General features: G+C 38.8%; 1 protein-coding gene across 1 annotated transcript in view; it reads right to left on the minus strand.

Moving 5' to 3' along the window:
• Window positions 1-24,819, minus strand: part of gpc5a (glypican 5a) — a 233,352-nt gene that overhangs the window by 95,856 nt on the left and 112,677 nt on the right. The window contains exon 7 of the mRNA XM_041796648.1: window positions 16,304-16,424. Coding sequence (XP_041652582.1) covers window positions 16,304-16,424 — 121 coding nt within the window. The remainder of the gene's footprint in view (window positions 1-16,303; window positions 16,425-24,819) is intronic.

Genomic DNA, 24,819 nt, shown 5'->3' on the forward strand with positions numbered 1-24,819 from the left:
CCACGGTCAGACAAGTGATAAATTTAATTAACACGACTTGAACTTATTGGAGGCATAGTCACGATGCAGGGCATTCTTACCAAAGTGCAAAACCCACAGCCAGAAGAAAAGGTCATAGTGTTGAGTGGTTGCACTGATTTCTACCAGATTTTGAGGGCTTCATCAAATTAAACTTTAAACCTGAATACACCGACATGTTCCAAGGCAATGATGGCAGAAGCACTAATGGGGCTCTGGCAGTGACAGTAGGCAGTAACTTTGCTGAAAACAATTTAGCAGAGAATGGAGGAAAAGCTCATTTTGTGCATCTCTGAACTGTAATATTCACCCTTTCTTGTACCCCCTTTTTAAACTCTAAATTAGAGCATAACTGCAAAAACATTTTACTAGTACAAAGAAAGGCAGGAGGGAGAAAGAAAGAGTTGTGAAACATTTGATTCAAACTCAATTCAGCATGTACTTTCTACAAAGTTTTGCTGCACTTTTTATGGCTGATCTGAGCATATGGGGAGGATAACTGTCCTGCAGCAGCTTAAGTCAGTGTCATGAATGCAAAAACCTACATTGTTGTTTTTTTCCAGGTAGTTTGCTGCATTTAGGTTGAATTAGATGCACAGTGCTGCTGTGATTTCAGCATGTTCCCCACTTGCAAGAACTGATGTTTGGTTTGAAGGTTTTTGCACCAGTGATGCAATAAAATGTCAGAGAGAACCCATAAGGCTTGATAGAAATATATAGGTAAGCTAAAACATTATTGATTTTCATTTTGAAACATGCAGAACCGAGTCTGTTTCAGTCCTAACATTGCCTATTGCTTCTTTAGACTGATGGGCTCTATTTTGCAGATAGACCTTTTTTTACCAATTGTATGCATTATTGCCTTTCCTTTTTGTGGTCACCTCCACCTTAAACAGCCCTGGCTGCCTGATATGTTTTATACATTTCTGAACTCAACCCTGTAAACATCACACACTTCTCCATAACACCAGCTGCTTCCTCAGGAAACCACAACAAAGACAGCAGTTTGTGAGGCGTCTCTAAAGATTTGCTGTGGGAGCCCAGGCTCACCTTAACTTTCATCACTGCATCATAGGAAGCGTATAGATCCAGACAGGCTGCATCACAGCATTTGTGTTGGCAGTTTTGACTGTGCAGGAAGCTGCAGCAAAACATGGCAAAGCTAGCATCAAAAATAAACTGGCACCGACCTCCTCCGGCTCTGTGATATCTTCATTAGCCGCTGCGTAAGGAAAGCCCAGAGCATCATCAAGGACAGCAGTCATCCAGCCCACACACTATTCTCTCTCCTGCCATCTGGAAAAAGCTAGGGGAGCATTAAATCACGTACCAGCCGTCTCCGAGACAGTTTCTTCCCACAGGTAGTCAGAATAATGAATAGCACCCACACACACACACAGATATACACACAAACAGACACTGAAACTGTGGATTCAATGTGTAAACTTCTTTGTTTATTGTCTTATTTAGAAGGTACCAATTAATCATACTTTCTTTTGTCTTCCTTCAATACCAGGGGCAACAATTATGCATGTTTATTAGAATAATTACACTGGACATCATTTATTCTAGCTTGAGTACTGTTGTTTAACCTTTTAAGATGTAATAACCAATGCCTTCTTCCTATTTCTGCAATTCAGTAATAGAGCTGAGAATCTGGGCTGATTTTCACTTCTTAAAATTTCTAACTCATGCCAACTCAATTTCATGTCCTAAAGCCATTAAGTTATGTACTTTAGCTGCCTCTACAGTAATGGAACAAGGCAATTGCTATGTTACTCTGTATCTTGTAAATGTGAGTGCATTATTACTATATTTATCCTGCCTACACTGCCATTATAGTCTGTTTTATCCACCACTGTCAGAGGTAGGAGTAGTCCTAAAAAGGCTGCAAAGAATTTAAATTGGCTGTGAGCGACAAATAGCTTACACTTACAGTCAATTAAAATGCACAGTGTAGATTATGCACACGGTATTTTTCTTAAAAGGTGCAGGGTGTTATGTGGCAAAATGAATCACACCTTCAGCAATCCAGCAGACAAATGGAGCTACGTTTTCTCTTTGAACACGCCCCTCTGTATGTTAATAGAGGGTGGAGGAGAGATCTCACGATGATCATATTTGCCAGTCAGAGGAGAAAAGTGTCAGGATGTGAGTCTGCTCCCAAGACGCTCTCTGTCATTTCCCATCTCCCTCACCGCAACAGCAGCAGCTCTGTCAGGCTGTTTATGCGAGCCGAGAGCAGCGACAGCAAAGACAGAGCAGGTCACTTAGTGGGAGGACGGAGAAATTAGAACATAATGTGACCTTCAGATTAATACAGCCATTTAAATTAACCTCCCTTGGGCCTGGCAATTATAACATTTGAAGGATAATGTTGGCTGTATTCTAATTTCTTGTGAGCTGTGATAGAACAAACAATGAAGAGGTAGTATCATAAAACACATTTGAGGAGGTTTATTTCAGATTTTCCAAGTTTCAAAATAGTTTTGGCCAGATTCAATATTTGTCATCAGGTGGATCCATCTAAAGCTGAAACGACTGACAGGTCCGAGAATGGACCGGACCAATCTGCGGCAGCAATGAGCCAGCCATTTTGCCAGGGTTGTGAAATGTGAACTATCCTTCACCAGTGTTTCATTTCATTAGTCCCACAACACCTCGAGAGGGCTGAACAGTGATCTCCAGTGTCCTAGAGCCACTCCCCTCCATGCTAGCTCTCACTGCCCTCCATGCCATCACAGAGACACTCATTATACCTACCCTACCACATGGTCATCAAAGCCCAAACAGCACTGACACCTTCAGCAGGCCCAGGCTCCAAATATGCAAGCTCCAGGTAGTGACAATGCCGATACTACCTGGAATGACTCATAATTGGAACCAAAAAAAGAAAACTTCTTGGCACCGACCTCACACACGAAACTGCAAAGAACACAAGAGAAAACAGAAAGAGAGTGAGTTTGGCAAGAGGTTGGGGGAGACAGAGACAGAGTGAGGTACCCTAGCACTCATCCCCGCCTGACTGGGCTGAGGCTCTGCCTCCCCCTACTCCCTCATTTCCATGCTCCACAAAAGAGAACAGAGGGACATCTTCTTAAGTGTCTTTTGGAAACTCTGTCCCTGCACTCCCAACCCTAACTTTGCATCTTTGCTATGCATCTTAGCTCATTCCATTCACATGCTTCCTCTACACAGTACTCCCAGTAAATTCCAAGTAAGACCATTCAAATGTAGAAGTAATGTGGGTACAATAAGAAGTATAGTCTTGAAGCTGTTTGCAGTTCTCTCATAGATGTTAAACAGTGTTCTGTCCCATTCAATCATCACTTACATTACTATCAAAGCACAGCAAAGAATCATACATCTGTATTTAAACCTGACTTGTCTGAATGTGTTAATCAATCCATGTATCCTGACTATAGCTAATCTCTGAGTCATAGGCAGAATCGGAGGCTGTAAAGCTCCAGGGTTTTTTTGACAGAACCTGTCAGTATGCTAATGGTTAGCTGTCATACAAGAAGAAGCTCTGTCTCTTTTATAAAGCTCTGCATTCACGGCATCAGTGGTGCTGAATAGTTCACTCAATAGGTGTGCTTTGCACTGTAAATCATTGTCCCCCATCTGATGAAAGAGCTCATGGTCAGTGAATAAGAAAAGCGGGCTTGCCTGAGCTTGTGGTTTGTAACAAGGTTTCTGGTTTGGGGATTTTAGAGAATAGCTGCCCTGCAGTAACCTGTGATGTCAACATTGCAAAGTCTTTCAAATAAGAGACATCTTTTTAAAATTAAGTGGTAGAATGTAAGTAAATGAAGGGTTTTCTTAATCACAAACACACACATGAGAACAGCTCTGGACTTCTTGATGTTAAGGCATAACCACTGCTGGTGCATACATATGGGTAAAGCAAGCTGTTGCCTTGAGCAGGACTATGTCAGAGGCAGTGAATATGCATGATAAAATATATGGCGTACCTTTGCAACTCTGCCTACTGGGTACACTGTGCACCCTGTAGACACAATCAAAAGCTGACAATATGTCAATCAACCTGTACTTGCAGCATCATCCACCTCCTGCCCCCAACTCTCACAAGCCATTGACAGCTCAACACAAACTTAGTTTGTATACAGTGTAAGGATATGCTGGCACAGCAGCATGTCCAAAACAACATCATCTAGATTAGGGTAGAAGAATGGCAATAATCAAGGAGAAAGGACTGAGACAAAGAGATACTTTTTAAGATTTATTGATCCAAGGAATGTAAGTATGAAACCTGATGGATCCACCTGTGCTTTTGAAGAATTAGTGGCAGGTGCTAACACAAGCATCGCTGACGCAGATGATGCTGTCAAGCCCATTATCATGTTCAGAAGTTAGCAGCATCAGGGTTGAGTGTCAATTAAGTTGTTGTTTTTTTTTCAAAACCAGTGCAAAGTTGATGCTTTTTTAAAACTGCCAGTGCCTCAGAGAGGAAAAACTGTTAAAAGTCAGTAGGTGAATAAAAGCTGTCTTAGAATCAAAAAAGATTCTGAGAAACATCTTCAAGATCTCAATAGAACTTAGGATTAGAAAAGGAAATGGGAGCTACCTTTTTGTGCAAGAAGCTACAGCAAATCTCAAATATTAAAATGGCATCAGAGATGAACAAAACAGTGAGTGTGTCCATTAGTGTGACTGTGTCATTGGTTGGAAAATAGAGGCAGAGCACAGACACGGGTCGTATCGAGGTGGGAGGATACTAAAATGAGCTAAAATTATGCTGTGAGAGGACATGTAAACTTGTAACATGTAAAGGACTGTGTAAACTTCTCAAAGATTAGCTTTTCACCTGTTGTCATGTGCCTAAGAGTCGGTGGGTGGTTGCATGCACTGGGTGGGTTTGTGTTGTTGTATAGTGAGGAAATTTTCCTTTCAAGTGTTCACATTCGATAACTAACAAGGGCTGTACATACGTTTGTATTACGTTATTTTAGTTATTTTTGGGAGCATTGTTTATACTGTAAATGCAGCTGCAAATGGCCAGCATGTTGACTCATGCAGACTATAATATTGTTGACAATTTAGGTACAATCGTATTGCAAAACCGTGTTTGCATTGACATATTGTTGTGAGGTTTTATGCCTTGTACTTACAGATCTTTCAGAAATATTCAGACCCACTTTGCTTTTTCAGTTTTGCAAAAAAAAAAATCATTTTCATTGGTATTAATCTTCACTCAGTATGCATTATGATAAGATGAAAACAGAATTTAAAAAATGCGAATTTATTGTTAAAAAAAAGTGAAATATCACATTGGCAGTGTGTTTAGACTATTTACAAAAAACGTTGAAATTTAGCTCAAGTGCCTCCCATTTCTCTAGATCTTTGCTGAGATGTTTCTACATCTTGATCAGAGTACACCTGGGGTTAATTAATTTGATTGGACATGATTTGGAAAGAAAGGCGCACACCTCTATAGAAGGCCTCACAGCTGACAATACATATCAGAGCAAAAATCAAGCAATGAAGTCAAAGGAACTGCCTGCAGAGCTCAGAGACAGGATTGCTGCAAGGCAAAGAAGGTTGCTGAAAAAATTCTGCTAGGCTGAAGGTTCTGATCAAGGTGTAGAAACATCCCAGCATAGATCAAGAGAAATGGGAGGCACCTGAGCTAATTTTCAAGGGTTTTTGTAAACGGTCTGAATACTTATGGCAATGTGATATTTCACTTTTTTATTTTAAATAAACTTGCCATAAATTCTAAAATTCTATTATCACTTTGTCACTGGGGTCACTGAGTGAAGATTGTAATAATTCATTTTATCATGCTGCAAAGAAAAAGTGAAGGGGGTCTGAATACTTTCTGAGTGCACTGTACCTCTCCCTGGACTCGTTTTGTTCAGGCCTGTCACAGCCCAATTGCTTGCACTAGGCCTGGACATATCAAGTACTTGAGAACTGTGTTTCTCTTTAAAATGCCTCAACATTGTCTGTAAATACTGTACTACAGCATTGGAAGTGTATTCATCTTCAGCGGAAACATCCTCAATAAATCCACTATTTTCAACTGTTTGAGTCACTTTTGGTAAAGAGCCAACTATTTTTATGTATTCATACCTTTTGTTTAAGGATTTATGTCCTGAGGATTCACCAGTGTGTTTGGTTGAGTTACCAACAAGGTCAAAAATCCAGAAAGTATTAAGAGATGTGGTGTAATGCCAGCCTTATCACTGAATCATGAAGCCCAAACTTAACCAGGGATGTTCAGTAATCTCAGCTAAACTATAATTTGGCCTTACTTTCGCTGTTAAAGTCCAGATAAACAGAGACAGGGAACAAAAGAAATCAACAGCGTAACAGTGCAAGAGCTTTTTCCCCATCTTGAGTGACGTATCTAATGACCAATTGCACAAAGGGGATTATGTTTGGTAGCTCAAGCTGGATTCTAATCATGGCTAAACACATGCAATCATTTGAGATAAAGTTGTTATCTACAGGTATGCAGCTAAGCTGGATTTGTCTTTGAATGTTTTTTTTTCAATTTACATTGTTTACCACAGGGGTATACTGAGTCACGGTGAGTGTATGTTAGAAACAGATTACTATACTGAAGGTTGAAGGTTTGTTTTCAATTAAAACTTGCTTACACAGTCTGGATGTATCTGACTTCACAGATTCTTCGCTGGATACCAACATGAATTTATCACACACAGTAAGTCATACCCAGAGTGGTGCATGTTAAAGTATCTCTAGAGAAGAGGATGATGGTTGAAGACTGCAAGGTTGTCTTTGCTTCTTAGCCACATTTCTCTATCAGTCAAACCTTATGATGTGGTATGCACATTTAAGAGCACAACAAACAAAATCTGAATATATTCTAAGTGTTAATCCTTTGGACGAGGAGGGGAGGGGACATGAATAATTCACTAGAAAAACTGCTGGTCAACCACCACATCAATGGCTGGTAAATAATTCAGCGGGCAGACCGGGTGTGGAGCTGCTTGCTCCTGATTTTGATTGAGAGACAGGGACAGGGCCTGCTTAGCGATTCTTGATGGGTTTAACCACATCAAGAGGAGAGGACAGGGCTGAGGAGTAGAGGAGCCAACAAATAATTCATAGGAAAGAGCTGCTGATGAGCAAGATGATGAAATCTGGAGTTTGTACTGCTCAGATTGCATGATGAATTTGTCAATAGCTGCATTTCTGTTTTTATGTATTCCTGCGGGCTTGGCTGCAGAATAGCAATGATACATTTCCATTTGGCTGTAGAGAAACTGGGAACACACTCTGCACTTCAGCAGCAAGGTCAGCGGCAAATAAATGGAAATAGTAGAGAACATCTCTGATATGTAGATGAAAAACATGAAAATCAACATTTGTATGGACACATCATTCTTATCCTCATAAAATGCCCCGACAGGGGTGTCTTTAAAGTAATAGAGTTTCACCTTTCGCCTTCATCCAAATTTCATAGTACACTTCCCCCCTTTTTACTCTGCAGCCGTTCAAACAGGCAGCCTGCCATTCATGCACGCATGCACACGTACTTTAAGGTAAGTTTCACCATATTAATGAGGTGCACCAATACTAAAGTGATTTATAGACGTAATATACTGTGTGGGGTTCAGCCAGATGTGCACACAATCACTCATGTGTGCAACTGAATGACTGTGTGCACTGGTATATGTAATTGATGTTTTTGCTGGTCATAAACTGTGCTGCCATTAACACCACACACACACACCCAAACACACAAACACTATTCTTCCTTCCTATGTCCAGTATTTACCACAACACGTTCATTTAAAAAGGACTCTTATTTAACACTGGCTTCTTTTGAAATCTAATGAGATTTATTTTGGGCTTTTCATGCCTTTAATGACAGAGGAGGACAACGGATAGAATTGGAAACAGAGAGCTGCGGAGAGCCATGTGGGAAAGGGCTACAAGCTGGATTTGAACCTGGGCCAACTGCGTATATGTGGCCAGCCTTAAACTACTGGGCCACCCGCACCCCATAGCTTCTGTATTTAATGATAAAATTCCCCAATGGATACCTTACCGTTTAATTTAAATTATCATTAAAACAGCTCTATAATATCACAATAACTACTGTCCAGAAAGCATGCAACATAGGTTTGCTTACCAAGTGCAATGGGGAAACAAACATCCACAGGTCAACTGGGTATGTAAAGAAACATTTCAGGGGTGAGGAGGCGTCATATTCCTCTCCTCTGATCTCTCACCTGCACCCTCACTGTCACTGTCTGTTGGAGTGCAGAGATACAGACAAGCAAGTAGGCCTAAGTAGCAATTCATGAGCTCAAAGCACATCAGTATTATGAATCAAATTAAACCAAAATGTGGTACCTTTGACTCATGGCTTGAGGGCAAAAAAAGAAACTCTGACTGTGGGAGTAGTATGCACTCTCTGGCTTTAGCTGCTACTTATCTGCAGAAGGCCATAAAAGGTGCTCCCAAACTGGAAAAAATCCCCTTAAAAATACAAATCCAATGTTGAAATCTGCATTGAAACAGCAGAATGAAAGTTAATTAGCAGACTTAACGAGCTAACGGTTATATTGTAATGTTTTCAAGGTCAGCTCAGTAACACAACAATGTGTGTGTTTTGATGAGAAACTGGCACATAGCTCTGAGGAGGAATAGTCATTTTCATTAACATAATGATGAAATCATGACCTTTTTAAATTTTTAACTGAAGCTCTACTTTCATGAAATAAGGATCATTCTGTTACAGCCAAGTCTTGTCTTTGCTCGGAATAATTCATGACTCAGCCTATCTTTGTATAGACATCAACTTATTCATATTTTCAATTCTATCATGACAATAACTCATGTTATTTTAAGCCTACTGATTAAGTCACTTCAGTCACTGAAGGTAAATTAACTCACACTCTGTGCTGTTAGAGTCGCAGTATCTCGACTGGCCTTTTAAACTAAAACTTTTCCTAAAGCTCAAAATGTTTTCGGGGAAAAACCTTCAAAATTGTGGAGGCTTATTGTTATGAGGTTGCCATAATGAACAGGATTAGTAATACCAGGAAACTTGATTTCAAATTCCCCTCTGATGTCAGTGTTTGGTGCAGTGTGCTGGATAGGCAAAGTTAATTTGTTATTTATTCTCATTTACTGACATTCTGATGTTTTTTTTTTTTTTCAGTATTATTTTTTGGGCTTTTTGTCTTTATTTAGATAGGATAGCTGAAGAGAGACAGGAAATATGGGGGAGAGAGGGAAGACATGCACCGAACAGCACCATGACCAGTGTGTTTTATTATACTTATGTGGTTCATTTCAGTTTTTTTATTTTTACTGTGCGCCTTATTTCTGCTTAAATTATTTTAGTGATTTAACATTTTCAATGAATTTCACATTGTCTAATGGAATTATAAAGAAAAATAAACAATATAAATAGTGAAATATATGGTATTTTAGTCAATTTAACAACAGTATAACAGTTTTATTAAACATAAATGGCATAAATCAGTTCTTATTTTTATTGTGCGCCTCATCATTATAATTAATATAGTTATTCCATATTTGTGATTATTATAGGTCTCCTATATCTCTGGTGGGAGGGACTAGGATGCTAGTCAAAAATGCATGAATGCAACTTAAGATACCTGAGATGTACTTCCAGCTATTAGACCACTGTTGCTCTCTCTTTTGGTTTCAGCTTAAAGCCAATTTGAAACTGGGCAGGTGAGATGTGCATCTTGCACTGCTGGATTTTCAGTTTGTTTGCTTTTTAACAAGTCAGGGCTTTCAGACCGTGCGTGTGCACCATGTCTCAGGCACCTGATACGTTCAGCTCAGACATGGAGAATTTAGAGAACTGAACTCTCATCCATTTTTTTCTGACACTGTTCTTGGTTATGGACCAAGATGGCCAGATAAATGATAAATCAAGAGCTGTTTTTACCTTATTGTGGCACATATGCCGGTCCACTGCTCAATGAAATTTTTCTCTAAACTTCAACTATTAGTGACGCTTTCTCTTTACACACTGATGGAATATGTCAGAGGAAAGATAAGCACAGTATGAGTGCACTCTGGTTTGTGCTTTTCAAAGTAAAAACCCAGATTAGCATTTCTTTGGAGAAACTTCATTGGTACAGAATGGTTTTATTTTGAACGGTTCCAGACACACTGCCACTATACACTGAATAAAGTCACTTGCAGGGGGTTTAATGAGGTCAAACTTATGCAAAATGGTATGGATTTGACAGCAGAAAGAAGCGGCCGACATGCGCCTAGAGTGAAAGCCGATACCTGCGGCAAAACACACAGCCAGTCTGAAACGGGCATTAGGGTCAAGGGGTCAGCCTATGAGCCAAACTGCTACATCCACAAGCATGGAGATTAATGTGATTAAAGGAGTTTAAGTGGAATAAAATGATTTTTTCAGTCCATTAAATGTATGGAAGCGATTGCCAAGAAAATGGTTTTGATGTTGTCATAACAAACAGAGATAATTTGCTGTGTCGAGTTTTTGGTCACTGCTCTAACCCACATATCCTGTAGGCCTACTTTACCTCCTACAGCCTCCACACTGTCATTTAACTAACATGATTATCTCTTCCAAGGACTCCCTGTTGTGTATTCTGCTCAGCTTTACCATTTGCATGATCAACAGCTTTCAAAGAGGGGAAACAGCAGAGGATGTGAGAGTTGAAGATTTATGTTGACAATCCAGGCCGTATACACAGGATGACACTCATGTTGCACTTCAGCAGCTAATGAGATGCCAATCAGAACTATTTGCAAATCAGAACCACTTGCAAATCAAGTCCCAATGAGATGATAATGCAAAGTAGACTCAAGGACTGTGAACACACAAGCTGTTAAATGAATAGTAACAGATGTAGAATATGAAGCTCTGCTGCTCGACACACTTGTAAGATTTCACCTTCATTTATGTTTATTTATGTTCATTAAACAAGTGCCATTTTTTTCTGTTATTATAATAGTGCAATCCATTATACTTCAAATAAAACCACCAGCACTTTATTATTATTCCTAAAGCTAGGTGATTTCAGGACAAATCTCTGAGGCTTTTGAGTACTTCTTCCTCTAATCCGCAGGAGCCATAGGGAGAAAACACACTGAGATAAATGATTGTGTAAATGAGTGCATTATGTAACTAATTTGAGATGTACAAATAGCAAAACAAAACACTTCCCTTTGAGGATCAGTTTGACCCACTGATGGAGTGTAATTTGGCTTGAGTGTACTCAAGATGTTGCTACAATTAATTTCTGCTTATTTGCATCTCAAATTCCCATAAAACCCAAACAAAACCTTGGAATATTTTACAGCGAAGAGCAGCTCATTAAACACAAGATTTGCTTGATTATCATTATGACGACTTACAAACCAGACAAGGTTTTTTATTCACCAGAAAAACAGGAAAAGTATCTGTATTTTCATTTTATCAGAGTGTGCTGGAGGCAGAGCTGGCACAACCACGAGGATTTGGCAAACAGCACTTGTAGAAAAGGGCAAATGTTGGTTTCAACATGGGCAGGTTTAAACTGCAAAAATCGAACTCTGAAGTGCTCTCCTTTTCTATAAAACCGGCCTTCTGAGCACAACTGAAGGCAACTATCAAACTTTTACTACATTTCAAACTGGCTGCATTCAGCCTCAATGAATAAGGTAAAAGGAGAAGAGGTGTTGCTAAATCTAAAACATTTCTGCCACCATGGGGCTCTCAATTAAAACTATAACAAAAAAGACAAGTAGCTTTTTGATTTTTTTTGTTTAAACTGAGGACTGATAAAAACAAAAAACCTGCACTCTATCAGGTGTATTCACCCATTAGGAAACCACTCTTTTCCTTTCACATAATACTTCTTACTACTATAATCCGGGAGCTATCTGTCTGTCTGTCTGTCTGTCTGTCTGTCTGTCTGGACTTGCAAACCTTCCCTTTTGTTTCCAATTGTCATTCATACCTCTCAGAGGACTTCTTGGGTATACTGGGTTGAAACTGGAAGCATGACAGCATTATGAAAATGTATAGATTTTGTACAAAACTCCAAAATTGCAGTTTTTATGCTTCACCGTTGGTCCCCCTCAGGTCCCCATCCACCGATATGGCTGACATGTTGACGTACAGTGAGTGTATTGCGTCACTTCCTGTCTCCTATACTGTGTTTCTCTTTGCCAACCGCCATTATGCCTACGTCTCTGCTGTGCTAGAGTTTCTTTTTTTTAGTCTTTCTACTTCTCATCACTACTGTTTCATAGCTGTTTGCGTTTACACGGACACATAACAACAGATCCACTATTAGCCAGGTATGCTTACCCAACAATGATGTTGACTCTTTGTACAGGAATGACACATTACATACAATGATACATATGCTTCTACTATAAAGAGAAAAAAGTATTTCAATGGTGCAAGAAATTGATTCTAGTTTCACATAATAAGACAGAAAAATTATTAAATGTGGACACTATAAGTGCAAGCATCCTGGGCCTGTTTTTTTTGTTTTGTTTTGTTTTGTTTTGTTTTTTTTCATTTTTATTTGTTCCACTCTGTAATTCTAACATTTTTTTCATTAAAGAAATGAATGACAGCTCTATCACATTTCACTCCCAGTAAGAAGCAGTTTTTGTGTTTATATTTCTATCATGTATCTGAAAAGGAATGAACAAAGCAATAACTAAACTCATTGAAAAATAATATTCACTTACAAGAAATGTCACATCTATAAAATGTTCAATAGGGAAAAAGACTACAAAGAAGGTGCTAAAACAGAATATTCCAGCACTGGAAAAATGCACCTGTATTATTCTATTACCAGTATAATAAACCTCTTTTCTTAACACAAGCTGTGAGAGTTAAAATCAAATGTCACACTGAGAGCGTTTCCTTTCCTCCTACTCTCTTTGCTGCGTGTCAGACTCATTTTCTCCACACACCAGAGGTTTGCTTCACACGGGTTAACACATAATGATCTTTACATCAAGCATTGCACCTAAGTGTCACTTTTCATCACCAAGAAAACACAAGTTCACACAAGGTCTAGATCTGGATACAGCTAAGTTCATGTGAGGATGTACAAGCTTCAGTTTGGATGTGTAAATGTGATATAGAAGCCACAGGAAAGAGTAAAAAGCTTTGAAAGAGAGAAAATTCATACCATCAGTTACAATGACACATACATTAAACTCAGTATTGATGATAACCGTTTACCTTCATGGTTCAGATTATAACACATGCTTACAAATCTCTAATGTGTCAGAAACATCATGAAAACATCATATTCGAAGAGACAGCAGATCCAGGTCAGGTGTTTTAAACTTAAGTATTAAGGATCACATTTTTTGGTGTCCAGGGGATTTTTTTGTCTTTTTTTCACCACTTTTACCAACCTCATTTTGACAAACAACAGAGAGCAGTTTGTAGCTCACAGTCTGTCCAGTCACAAAAGTAAGATGAAAGTGGTAAACATAGTGGAAAAGTAACTAAAATACTGCATATCCATTCAAAGGATGTGAAAGTAAGACTTAAGAAGTGGTCTAAGGGAAGTGACTGATTCTGCTCGCCTTATCTCCTCTGCATGCCGTTCAGAGTTAAAGGCCCTGATGGCAAAGGCCCAACTCCCTTTAGTACACGCAGAAGGCCCATAGCCAAGGATGAGTAGAGGATCAATAGTTCTACCAGCTTAGAGCTAGACCCATATGTGCTTTAAAAGTCAAAAGTAAAATCTCAAAATCAATTCCAAAACTTACAGGGGGCAAATGTACGGAAGTTAAAACTGGGGCAAAGTGATGTCTGTTAAAACTGGTAAAGCTGAGCTGCAGCAGCCTGAACTAGCTGAAGAATCTAGCAAGAATCCTTAAGTGGGTGTACATCTTAGTATTATATTTTTCTCTTTTTTCCAGAAAAATCAGTATTTTTTTCCTCAAGATATCAGCTTGTTTATGTCATCTTGGGTGAACAGAGCTGCTTTTCCCATGATAATATGTTACTTTTTTGAGATCTCCATCATTTACACATTTACAGGAAACAGAATAAAGTCAAATATCCATGTCCTTCTGCAATGATGGGCTTTAAATTCATTATTATTTGATCAATTATTGTCTTTTTTAAGGCTGAGAACAGCTGCTTTAAAGGATGCTTACATGTAAAATCGAAATACTATTAGATCCTCTGCATACGGTGTTGGATTTGGGCCCCTTACAAACTGTTAAGCTGCTTTAAAATCACTAAAGACCCCAAAATTCTGATTCACCCCTGTTCATTCTGATGGAATGTTTTCAGAAAGGGGCAAAGCTTGCATCCTTTGGGCAAACCGGGATTGTTGCTCCGACCAGTTCTTACCCCTGTTCCAGGCAGCTGAGTTGTTTTTCTCAGTTATGGCAGCCAATACAAGATGGTGGCACTACAAATACGCCACTGGAGTCGTCTATAAGAAATCTGCATTAAAACATCAAAAATTAAATATACAGTGCTTAACAAATTTATTAGACCACCTGTCATATTTGTCTCAGAGACCATCCAGCATCATGAAGTGCTTGAATGTGGGCTCTTTCATTTTCAGTGAGCTCTCCACGTTTTACCAGTTTGAACAGGAATGAGGAATTTCAAACTGAATTCACCTTTTTATACCCAAATACACATTATTAGTCCTTTTTGAAAATACATTTCAAATGTTCTTCAAATTCATTCACATGTAAGGTTTGACAGCTACAAATAATAAGCTACAGGTCATCCATCTGATGAAAAAATGACTTTTGTCACATACTCTGTGTTATACAATTGTTTCCTAATAAGGAAAGCTCTTTTGAAACAATAGATATTTAATTTCATGTTACAAACATGTTGTTTGTACTCTAACTCACCTTTTATCATTATGTTGGTAGAAACAAGGCACCAGTAATTCTCTTTCAAATAAGATATTATAGGCATGAGAGCACAAAATGGAGAAAATAATTGCAAAAAATGTTAATAAAGGACCAAGTTAACACAACTGTGCGCAGAAAAATATTGGTAATAATTTGAGCACAAATGGGCAAACACAAAACTAATGACTGTAGTTGGGAAAATGAGAGGATCAGTGATTAATGATGGAGACTTTAACGACTGAAAGAGATGAACAGGTTGCAAGCTACTCATACAGATGGAAAAATATATGTCAACTATAAATATTGAACACAAGAGGAAAATAGGTTGAAAGAGATGGATGGAAAATAAATATGGACAAAAGAGTTAACAAGTGCAAAAAAAGAGAAACATCCCTCACTGAAGGTCACGCTCCCAGCAGATTAAAGATGATCGTATAATCTGGGCTGAGCTGACAATCATGGTCTGTTCCATGGAAGTTACAGTAAATCTTGTGCAGCAGATTAATAATTTCTGAGAATTTAACCTCTCTAAACGATCATGCTTGGGGTTAAAAAATGCAGAACCACAAGAAAGCAGACTTAAGAAGCAACGGCACACTAAGAAAAGCACAGTGAATGTCATCAGGATCAGGTGCTTTCAGATGGTTATGATATAGATTTATGTGTCCTGACATCCCACAGATGGTGTGAATTAGTCAGGGAGGGGGGTGCCAGCACCAGGTCAACAGAGATGACCTGGCCTTCAGCCCGCCACTTGGGAAAGCAAAGCAGCAGACGTGAATCCGCTACTGCTGCAGAGCAACAACCGGCAGGTGTTATTGAAGCTACAGGAGTGGAAGTGCTCCCGTAAACCGGCCTAATCTCATCAACATGAGAGATAAACAGCTGCGAAAGGAGCTGCAGCTATACAAACACGCATAAAAGCAGGATGGTGATAGAAAAGCTGCATTGATTTAGACAAAAAGTGAGATAATAATTGTATACATATGAAGACACAAACAAAATCAAATAGGTTTCTAAATGGGTTAGGATTGATTTGTTTCATTGCCTGGAGACGGTTTTGCATGAGACCTTTCTAATAGCTGTTTTCTATTAGCAGGTGCTTACTGGTAATATGAAAGAGGATATAAATGTTTTTCTGTAAAGAATTATTCAGAGGAGAAGTACAGGGCATTGTAAGCGGGTGTTTCATTTCAAGGTAATTTGGTCCTGCCTGTGTACCTTGATGAACAAGCCCAAAGCTAACGACAGAGACTTAATGTTCCATAAAACAAAGACGCAAAGAGAATTAGCAGATCGCCTGAGGAGAGGCTTACCAAACGCCTGATAAAACGAGGGATGAATAAAGACTTAAACTGTATGGCGAAAGAGAAGGAGGAGGGAAGAAATAGAATAAAATGCTGGAGTGAAAAGACAGGCTCACCTGATTGATGTGTTTCAGTTTGTCGATGATCTGATTGATCACAGGGTCTGCTCCCTTCACTTTCACCTCGGGGTTGTCGCTCTGAGCCTTGATGCCATTGCCCACCACACGCAGGGTGTAACTGCAGACAAAAGAGGAGAGCTGTGTTATTACAAAAAACAGAAATGTTTGTATTATTTACCATAAAAACTACAGCTTGAGGTTCTTGTACTTGATCATTTACATTTTGAAAGCCTCTTTACAGATAGGACAGTGGATATAGTAGGACAGGGGAGAGAGAAAGGAGCCACAAGTCTGACTGAACATTTACAGTTCATGGGCCATGACCGATTTACCAGGCCTTCTGCGCCCCAAAACCATTCTCTGTTAAAAGATTAAGACAATGTGTGTTTTAAGTGTTTTACCTCTGAATATAAATATATAAAGTACATATAAAGATATTTTACCCTTAAAACCTCCCAGGTTAACTTACCAGCTTTAAGCCAAACAAGGTGGAGTTTAAATATTTAAAAACTGTCCATTTAAAATATTTCACACAAAGTGAGGAAAGAAGAGAGAAGACAACAAAACCTCAGCATAACTATATGAACTGAATGAGCTCTTGTGGTCCCTTCCTTTGAAACTGAACAGCTTGAGATCACAATGTGATCAATGAGCCAAATTTCAAGGCGCAGAAACTGAGACAAATTCATAAAAACTCTCTTTAATCAGTCAAAATGCTTTTAGTTTTAAGGCATCCAACCATGTATTCATCAACTCATCCATCCATCTATCCAACTTTTCATCATCCATCCATTTATTCATCCATTTATCCAACTTTTCATCATCCATCCAACCATCTATTCATCCTTCCATCTGTCCATTGATCTTTACATCTATCTATCCATCCATTCATCCATCATCCATCCATCGATCCATCTTTACATCTTTCCATCATTATCCATCCATCATCCATCTAACCAACTTTTCATCATCCATCCAGCCATCCATCTTTACATCTATCCATCATCATCCATCCATCTATCCATCCTTCATCCATCTATTCACCATCCATCTACCATCCATCCATCCAGCCAGCCATCTATCCATCCATCCATTCATGACAGTGAAGATAAAGTATCTAATCAAGCCTTCCTCCAGGAAGTGTGTCACCCTGGGGTGCCTCCAAAATGCTCTAAAATCAACCAAGAATTACCATGAATATGCACATTGTTACCTAGCCTTACATGATTAATCAAAATTGTCTCATTTGCCCTTTTCCTGAAATCATGTCAGCGTCTAAGTCAGCAAATTAATACAGGTAAGTCAGTAAGAACAGCATAAGACTCTGGCTTTTCTTTTATTTTCAGTTCTACAGGTTGGACAAAATTCACAGAAAAGTGTTCTACATGCCCATTCCATTAGAAAATATATATTTTAGTTGCTTTAAGAAAGTTGTTGAGAGCAGTGGTTCTCAGCTGGTCTAGCCTTAGGATCATCCATAGTCTCTTTAGTTAAAAATGCAACCCAAATTTAAAAAAAAAAACTTTATTGCATATTTATTTAATGTAAAATGTATACATTCTGATCTAGGATGGATCAAAATATCTAACTGTTAAAAGAGTCAGGGCAAAATAAATGCATTTAACACCTTTTTTTTCCATGATAGCATGTAATTCTTGCCAATTTCCCAGATTTCTTGCAGAATTACCTCATTAGAACAGCTGTGTTATTCCATGAAAAGGAGATAAATGAGTAAAAATATTGAGAAAACATGAAGTTTGCCCATTATGTCTGTGAAACAGAGTACAAGCAAATGTATGGATGATGTCCTCCAATAGCCTCAGTACATTATAGACTTTTACCGACATTATTTTCCAGGCACAAAGTTGCAGTCCTCTGAAAACAGCTCCACAATACACTTTTGTGTTCCACCAGTTAAGAACCACTGTTTAGAGGTTTGTGTTGCTACTACATGGATCCCCTGGCAGGACTGTAATTTTTTATTACTCAATACATGTTTACCAGGGGGTATTGACATTTTTCTAACTTTTTTCTAACTAAATGGTGCCTCAACAAAGAAAAAGTTGAGAAACACTGCTCTAATTTATAGTTTAAAAAAAAACTAAACTACAAACAAGCTATCCTCTGAAAAATAAAAACTTAAATAAACTAGGAAACCAGATTAAAAACTAATAAAAACTAAACTGAAACTGAAACAAGGCCAACGCTTAAGAAAATCCAAAAACTATTACAGTCTTATGCAACACAGAAATGCCTGGTCAAATCAGGAACCTCATCACTGTAAGGCAGCCTTACTAACCACTGCACCACTGTCCTGTCCTACTGTTTCAATGTTTTCTTCAAATGTGTCTCTTTTTGATTCATCATAATGTTTTGTTGTTTTATGTAGAGCAATTGGCTGAAATGTGCTATTTCAGTTAAATTCTCTTGCCTGCCATGCTTATCATTGTGATAATGTAGTATGCAATAATAAATTAGTCAAAGTTGGTATTTTTCTGTAAAGGGTATCTTTGCTTTGACACCTAAAGTTCACTTTGCTGTTCACTTCTGAATTCTTTATTACTTTTTTGATACTGTTTTCTTGCTTGGGAGTATTTTTACATTTCTTACCTTTTACTTTGAAATAAAGATAGTGAAATTTTCTCCCAACACTGAGAACAAAAATGGAAATGTATTTGAAAAGCAACTCTCACTCTGGATAAAAACCAATCTATTATCTCTTCCTCTCTTGGGGAAAAAACACAAAAAAAAAAAATCAATATTCTGCTCTCCCATAGAGGTGGCAGCATATTTCATTTGCAGGGATACCCCGAGGTTAAAGTGAGATTTGTGAGGTGGGGGAAACATGACTCACCTGCACACAGAGCTGTGTCTCTGCTGCAGCACTCAAGCTGCTATCACACTTATAATACCATACATCAATGTCTGTATGACTGCTCTCAGTCATGAAACTATTCGAGCATGCTCTGAGTACAGTACAATCAAGCATTCATTTGTAATTTTGGTCTTAAAGTTTCAATGTGTGGCATTAATCCTGGTTGTAATGCCGTTCATTGTTGTTATAGCCTGGTAATGGGCTTCAGTTCAGCTCAAGGACTTGTCTCTCTTTAGTTTCTGTGCACTCTGTCAGCTCTAATGACTCTGACCATGGCGGACGGTGAGTGAGCACAATCTACTCACATCTCAATCTGCAGCATATCATTTCATCAAATGAGCAGATCAAGGTAAAGTCAGGCATCGCTAAAAGACCCATGCAGCTCTTTGGCTATGCTATTTGTGAGTGTTTCATCAGTTCTGACAAACAGCAGACTGAGCAGCGCACAAAGGTGTTGCCCTGATGTCGTTTCTACTTAAATATCTGGATAAGAGAACTCGGAATAATTTAAAAAACTGTCTCAAAAGGATGGGTTAATGTTTGTGGCGGCAAACACAAACTGGGTTCAAGCAACACAAGGTCAGACAGAAAAAGTATGAATAAATAAAGTGCAGGAAGCATAGCTGCCTAATTTATTTAAAAGGAAAGGTGGGTACCAGAATTCAAATGTAGTCAGGATGTCTGGCTCCCTCTGATGTAATTTTGATCGTTTCCTTTCAATCCCAGCTTCTAAATGTGATTAGTTTTGGGAGAAAAAGCAGCCGCTCAGTGTCCTTTTCAAATTTTTATCAGCAGTTTGTCTGTTATCACCGCTTTTTATATTCCTACTCGGCTCTCTCTTCTCTCTGTGTGGCCTCTGTCCTCCTTTTGTGGCTGCTGCCTTTCTTCCTGCAGTTGTGTCTGATGAAATATTAAAGCCAACACTTAAAATCTGTCCACAATAATAGGGCTCTGGTAATGTAGTGACCAGGTGCTGATAGCAAAAGTTATGTTTATGTGTTTAAACATTCGGCAACTCAACTCGGCAACAAAAACAACTATGACAAAGTGGAATTTTCTACGATAAAATCAGTGATTTCCCATGAGGCATTATTCTTGTGTGCTGTTTGCAAGATTTGTGCTCCTGTCATTTCATTCCCGTTAAAGACCATTACATCCTCATTCAGTTTAAATGAGAGTGAAAGGTCGCACTGAAGGAAAGTAAAGTGCAAAACTGTCAATTATAAAGAGAGGAGGGGGCTCCTTGAGTACAACAGACTTATCACATAAATGCATCAGATTACTCATAAAATTAAAATATGGAGACGGCACTCTCTCTTAACTGGTTGAATTGCTCCATGCACATGAACCATGATCTTCTCAAAGTCTTGAATTTCCAAGAAAGAATTTCATACAGCTCTTTAAGGCTTTTTAAGTTTTGGTGTTTTTAGCCTCATAAAATGCTTTGTATTCTTTGACAGAAGTTTCCTTTGTTTAAAGTTCAGCTGTTAAAGGAGGCTATCAAACAGTCTGGTAATGTCCCTGCAGATTTAGATAATAAACTTTCTTATTAAGTAAATATAAAAATACCAAAACAAAGCCAAAAAGAATGATTTATCAATGTCAGCCTTCAAAGCTCTGAATTGCAAAAAAAAAAAAAAAAAGCAAAAGATTTATTCAGTTTTAATTATTTTGTCGTCCTTCAGTTGAGGGCAATTTTTTGTGATTGTAATCTTGTCTTTTTCTTTGTCCGTGTTCTTAACACAAGGGCATATTGTTGGCTTCAAGCCATAACCTCCTATCTCCATTTTCATGATTTAAATTTTCATTCAGTACTGTTGGTCCCCTTTTACATCTGGCAGTAAATGTAACAAATTTTAAACTGATAAAAAAGTGCTACTGAGAGGCAAAGTAAGTGATTTTGGAGATAGGAGGTTACGGCCCAACAGCCCTAATATGTATCAGAGGTTCCCAAACTTGATCAACTCAAAACCCAAATGAGAAGTGTACACTTTCTCAGAGACCCAAACTTGCAAAAATGCATCATGTGTCACAATATCTACATATTAAAGGTTAAAGATGCAGTATGTAAAATTTAGAAATACAGTGCCTATAGAAATTATTCACCCACTTGGATGTTTTACCCTTTTATTGATTTATAAATCAATCATAGTCAACATAATTTTACTCTTTCAAAAAAGAAACTCTTAATGTCAAAGTGAAAACAGGTTTCTGCAAAGTAAAAATGTGTATCTTAAATAAGTGACTGCGTAAGTGACTGATTGAATTCAACAGAGGTCCAGTCAATTGGTGCTAGTAGTCTCACAATGAGTGAAATGGGGATCAGCTGATTGAATGTGTCTCGATTGCAGTATAAAGACACCTGTGTCTGGAAGGTCCAGTCACTGGCTTAACAGTATTCCTGGCTGCCATTACGTCATAAAGACAAAAGAACACCCCAGTCAACTCAGAGAAAAGGTTATTGAAAAGTACAAGCCAGGGGATAGATATAAAATAAAATTCCAAGGCACTGGACATTTCTTGAAGTTCAGTAAAATCCATCTTTAAGAAATGGAAGGAATATAGCACATGTGTAAATCTGCCTACATCAGGCCATCCTCACAAACTGGGTGACCTTGAAAGAAGCAGACTAGTCAGAGAGGACCCCATGACACCTGTGACTACTCTGAAGGAGTTACAAGCTTCAAGTAAGTGGCAAATGGAGAGCTACTGTTGAAGAAAACTCTTTGAAATCTTGACTTAAGTTCGCCAAAATGCATGTGGGAGACTCCTTGGTAAAGTGGAAGAAAATTCTTTGGTCTGATAAGACCAAAATTGTGCTTTCTGGCCATCAAACAAAACACCATGTTTGTCAGACACCAAACACTGTACATCACCACAAACACACCATCCCCAATGTAAAACACAGTGGTGGCAGCATCACGCTGTGGGGATGCTTCTCCACAGTAGGCCCCAGAAGGCTTATAAAGGTAGAGGGTAAAAGGAATGTGGCAAAATATAGGAAAATCCTGGAGGACAATCTTATTCAGTCTGCATGAGAACAATGGCTTGGGGGATTTCCAGCAAGACAGTAACCCAAGGCATACAGCAACAGCTACAAAGAAATGGTTTGAAGACAACAAGGAGAATGTTCTGGAGTGGCCGAGACAAAGCCAAGACCTTAATCCAAAAGAGAAGTTGTGGATGGATGCCTGATCCTCATACAACCTGAAAGGGCTTGAGCATTTTTACAAAGAAGAAAGGAGTAAAAATTTAATTGTCCAGAATTCCAAGCCTTCACTTTGACAATAAAAGTTTGTTAGTCAAAAAAGCCAAATTGTATCGACTTTGATTGACATTTAAAAACAATAAAAGGGAAAAAAACATCCAAGGGGTGAATACTTTTAAAAGGCACTGTTCTTAGTATTTTGAAGGCGCCTCTATTAATGCTAGAAGGCCACCCTGGGGGGCTACAGCCTGTGTCTAATACAGCCTTTCCCTGGTTGGAAGCTGTATTAGACTTTGTTGACCTATGTCTAATATCTATTTCAAAAACAGAGCAAAAACATCATGATGAAGTGCTGTGTTATAGCCTCTAACGTTATTCTACTTGCCACTGGCTGTACTTAATCACCATGGACTAGTAGCCTTGGCAAATTCATTTTTCATACATCTTCATTACATACATATTTTTTTCATTTTTTGCCTCTGTATGTGGTCTTTAATGATTCTGTGCAGCTCAAACCTGATAATGAGAGCACTGCTATATAGCTAATGCATTGCCTAAAGATAAAGGCTACAATTATGCATTGCCTCATGATAACCACTGAAATGTAATCCACGACTCACTCAGCGAGGCCAAAGTAACAATACTATTCTTGTTTTGCTTCTGCAGAGTATCTCAGTCTCTTGTGGGCTTAGTGAATCCATGCAAAGTGCCCGCTCTCATACAGGAGGACTCTTCATGCAGTCAAAAGTTGTGTGTTGAACTTGCTGTTATTGTTTCTGAAGTTAAAGTTTGCTATGAATGTTTGAGCGGATGTACTCGACAGGTTCCTCACGCCCTCTTTTATATAACAGCCAAAAATAAAGTTACAAGAAAGGTGTGTTGAAAAAGGTTCACGTCTTCAGTCGGCTCTCATTCAAATGCACAAATGTTCTAATGAGATACCACCTCAGCAAAGGCGCCCTGTCAATTTCCGTTTTTTCCCTAGTTTTGTCAATAGCTTCTCTGGAGAATCTTTTTGCTTTGGGCACTTTCGCATCCTCATTTTGGCTAACAAGCACTGTCCCTGATAAATATGTTACTATAGTTTAAAAAATCAAACCCTTCAAATGGAGGCAATCTGGCATATAGAAAACATATAACACCTTTGATCAAAAGCATGCTGCTGGGTCCAGTCGAAACTCTATAATCTCATCTCTGATAAATTAGGTAAAAGTCAGCTCATATAGAAAGGAGAGTGGCTATGAGGGGGTTGGAGACTCTTTGCTGCATGTTGGATTTAAGGGCAGCCAAGTTAACCCGCTGCCTGTCAACAAGTTCTCAGATTTTCTGCCATAACATGATTCCAGTGAATATTCTGCCTCCTCGTGTGAATACAAATGACCTGATCGACCAAAGGACCAAGGTCCTGCTGGCTCTCTACCTGCAGCTGGAGGCTGATGTGTTGGGACAAAACTTCACCTGAACCGTATGTACGGGAGTGATGATCCCTAAGCCTCCAGCTCTGTTTTAATCCCTGGACACACCTGCTGAGATGGAGATTGTATGTGTAAGGACTGGAATGATAATCCCTGCAGGTCTGGTGCTACTATGAACGTGTTGAGGGTATAGCTGTTCAGAAGACTGACGACAAAATCAATAATAAAGGGAGGTTACAGTTCCGTCTTGCACTTGTAGGCTTTGATAATCTCATAGATTATTTATACTCATCATGAGATGCCATCCTGTGTAATAAATAGCGAGAAATCCACTTCTTCATGACCTTTACTGCAGTCTTTCTGCACAGTGTGATTAATAGCAGATTGAGAAGATTACATCAGAGCCATCTGTGCACCGTTCAACACAATAAAAATGTGCACAGACACACATCTGTTTAAGACAGTGATATCAAAACCATTTTTTATTGTGAAACCTGGAGAAATGCATGAATTGAGTCCCTTCAAATGTGGAGGAACGTATAAAATATCGTCAGAATCTATGCACACTCATAGACACACATGCAGGCAGCTCAGATTGCATTCAGTAAGCGTTGTATTTCATTATGCCACAGGGATCCATAGCCTGAAACACATACAATCTTTTGTAGTGTGCTGCAGGGTTGCAGCACAAAGACTCTTGAGGGGTTGCAACAGCAGAAAATAAGGGTCTGCTCCTTAAAAGGTGTCACAGAGAGAAAACATTGATCATAGTCATCATCTATTCCTCAGTGTGAGTAAAAGGCATACAGTAGCATCAAGCACAGCCTACAAGGGGATATCAAAGAGCTGAGTGATTGCCTGTGTCTCTGTGGACTAGCAGCAGGATCTTATAATCCATATCCTGCTCCCCAAAGGGATGCTTGGTTTGCATCTCATCTCTGCTCACACTGCTGTTCAGCCACAGATTGAAAATTTCAATCATTTTATTCGTGGCTTTTATTCCTATCTCATTCAA

The sequence above is a fragment of the Cheilinus undulatus genome, linkage group 1 (genome assembly GCF_018320785.1).
Source record: "Cheilinus undulatus linkage group 1, ASM1832078v1, whole genome shotgun sequence".
Classification (NCBI taxonomy): domain Eukaryota; kingdom Metazoa; phylum Chordata; class Actinopteri; order Labriformes; family Labridae; genus Cheilinus; species Cheilinus undulatus.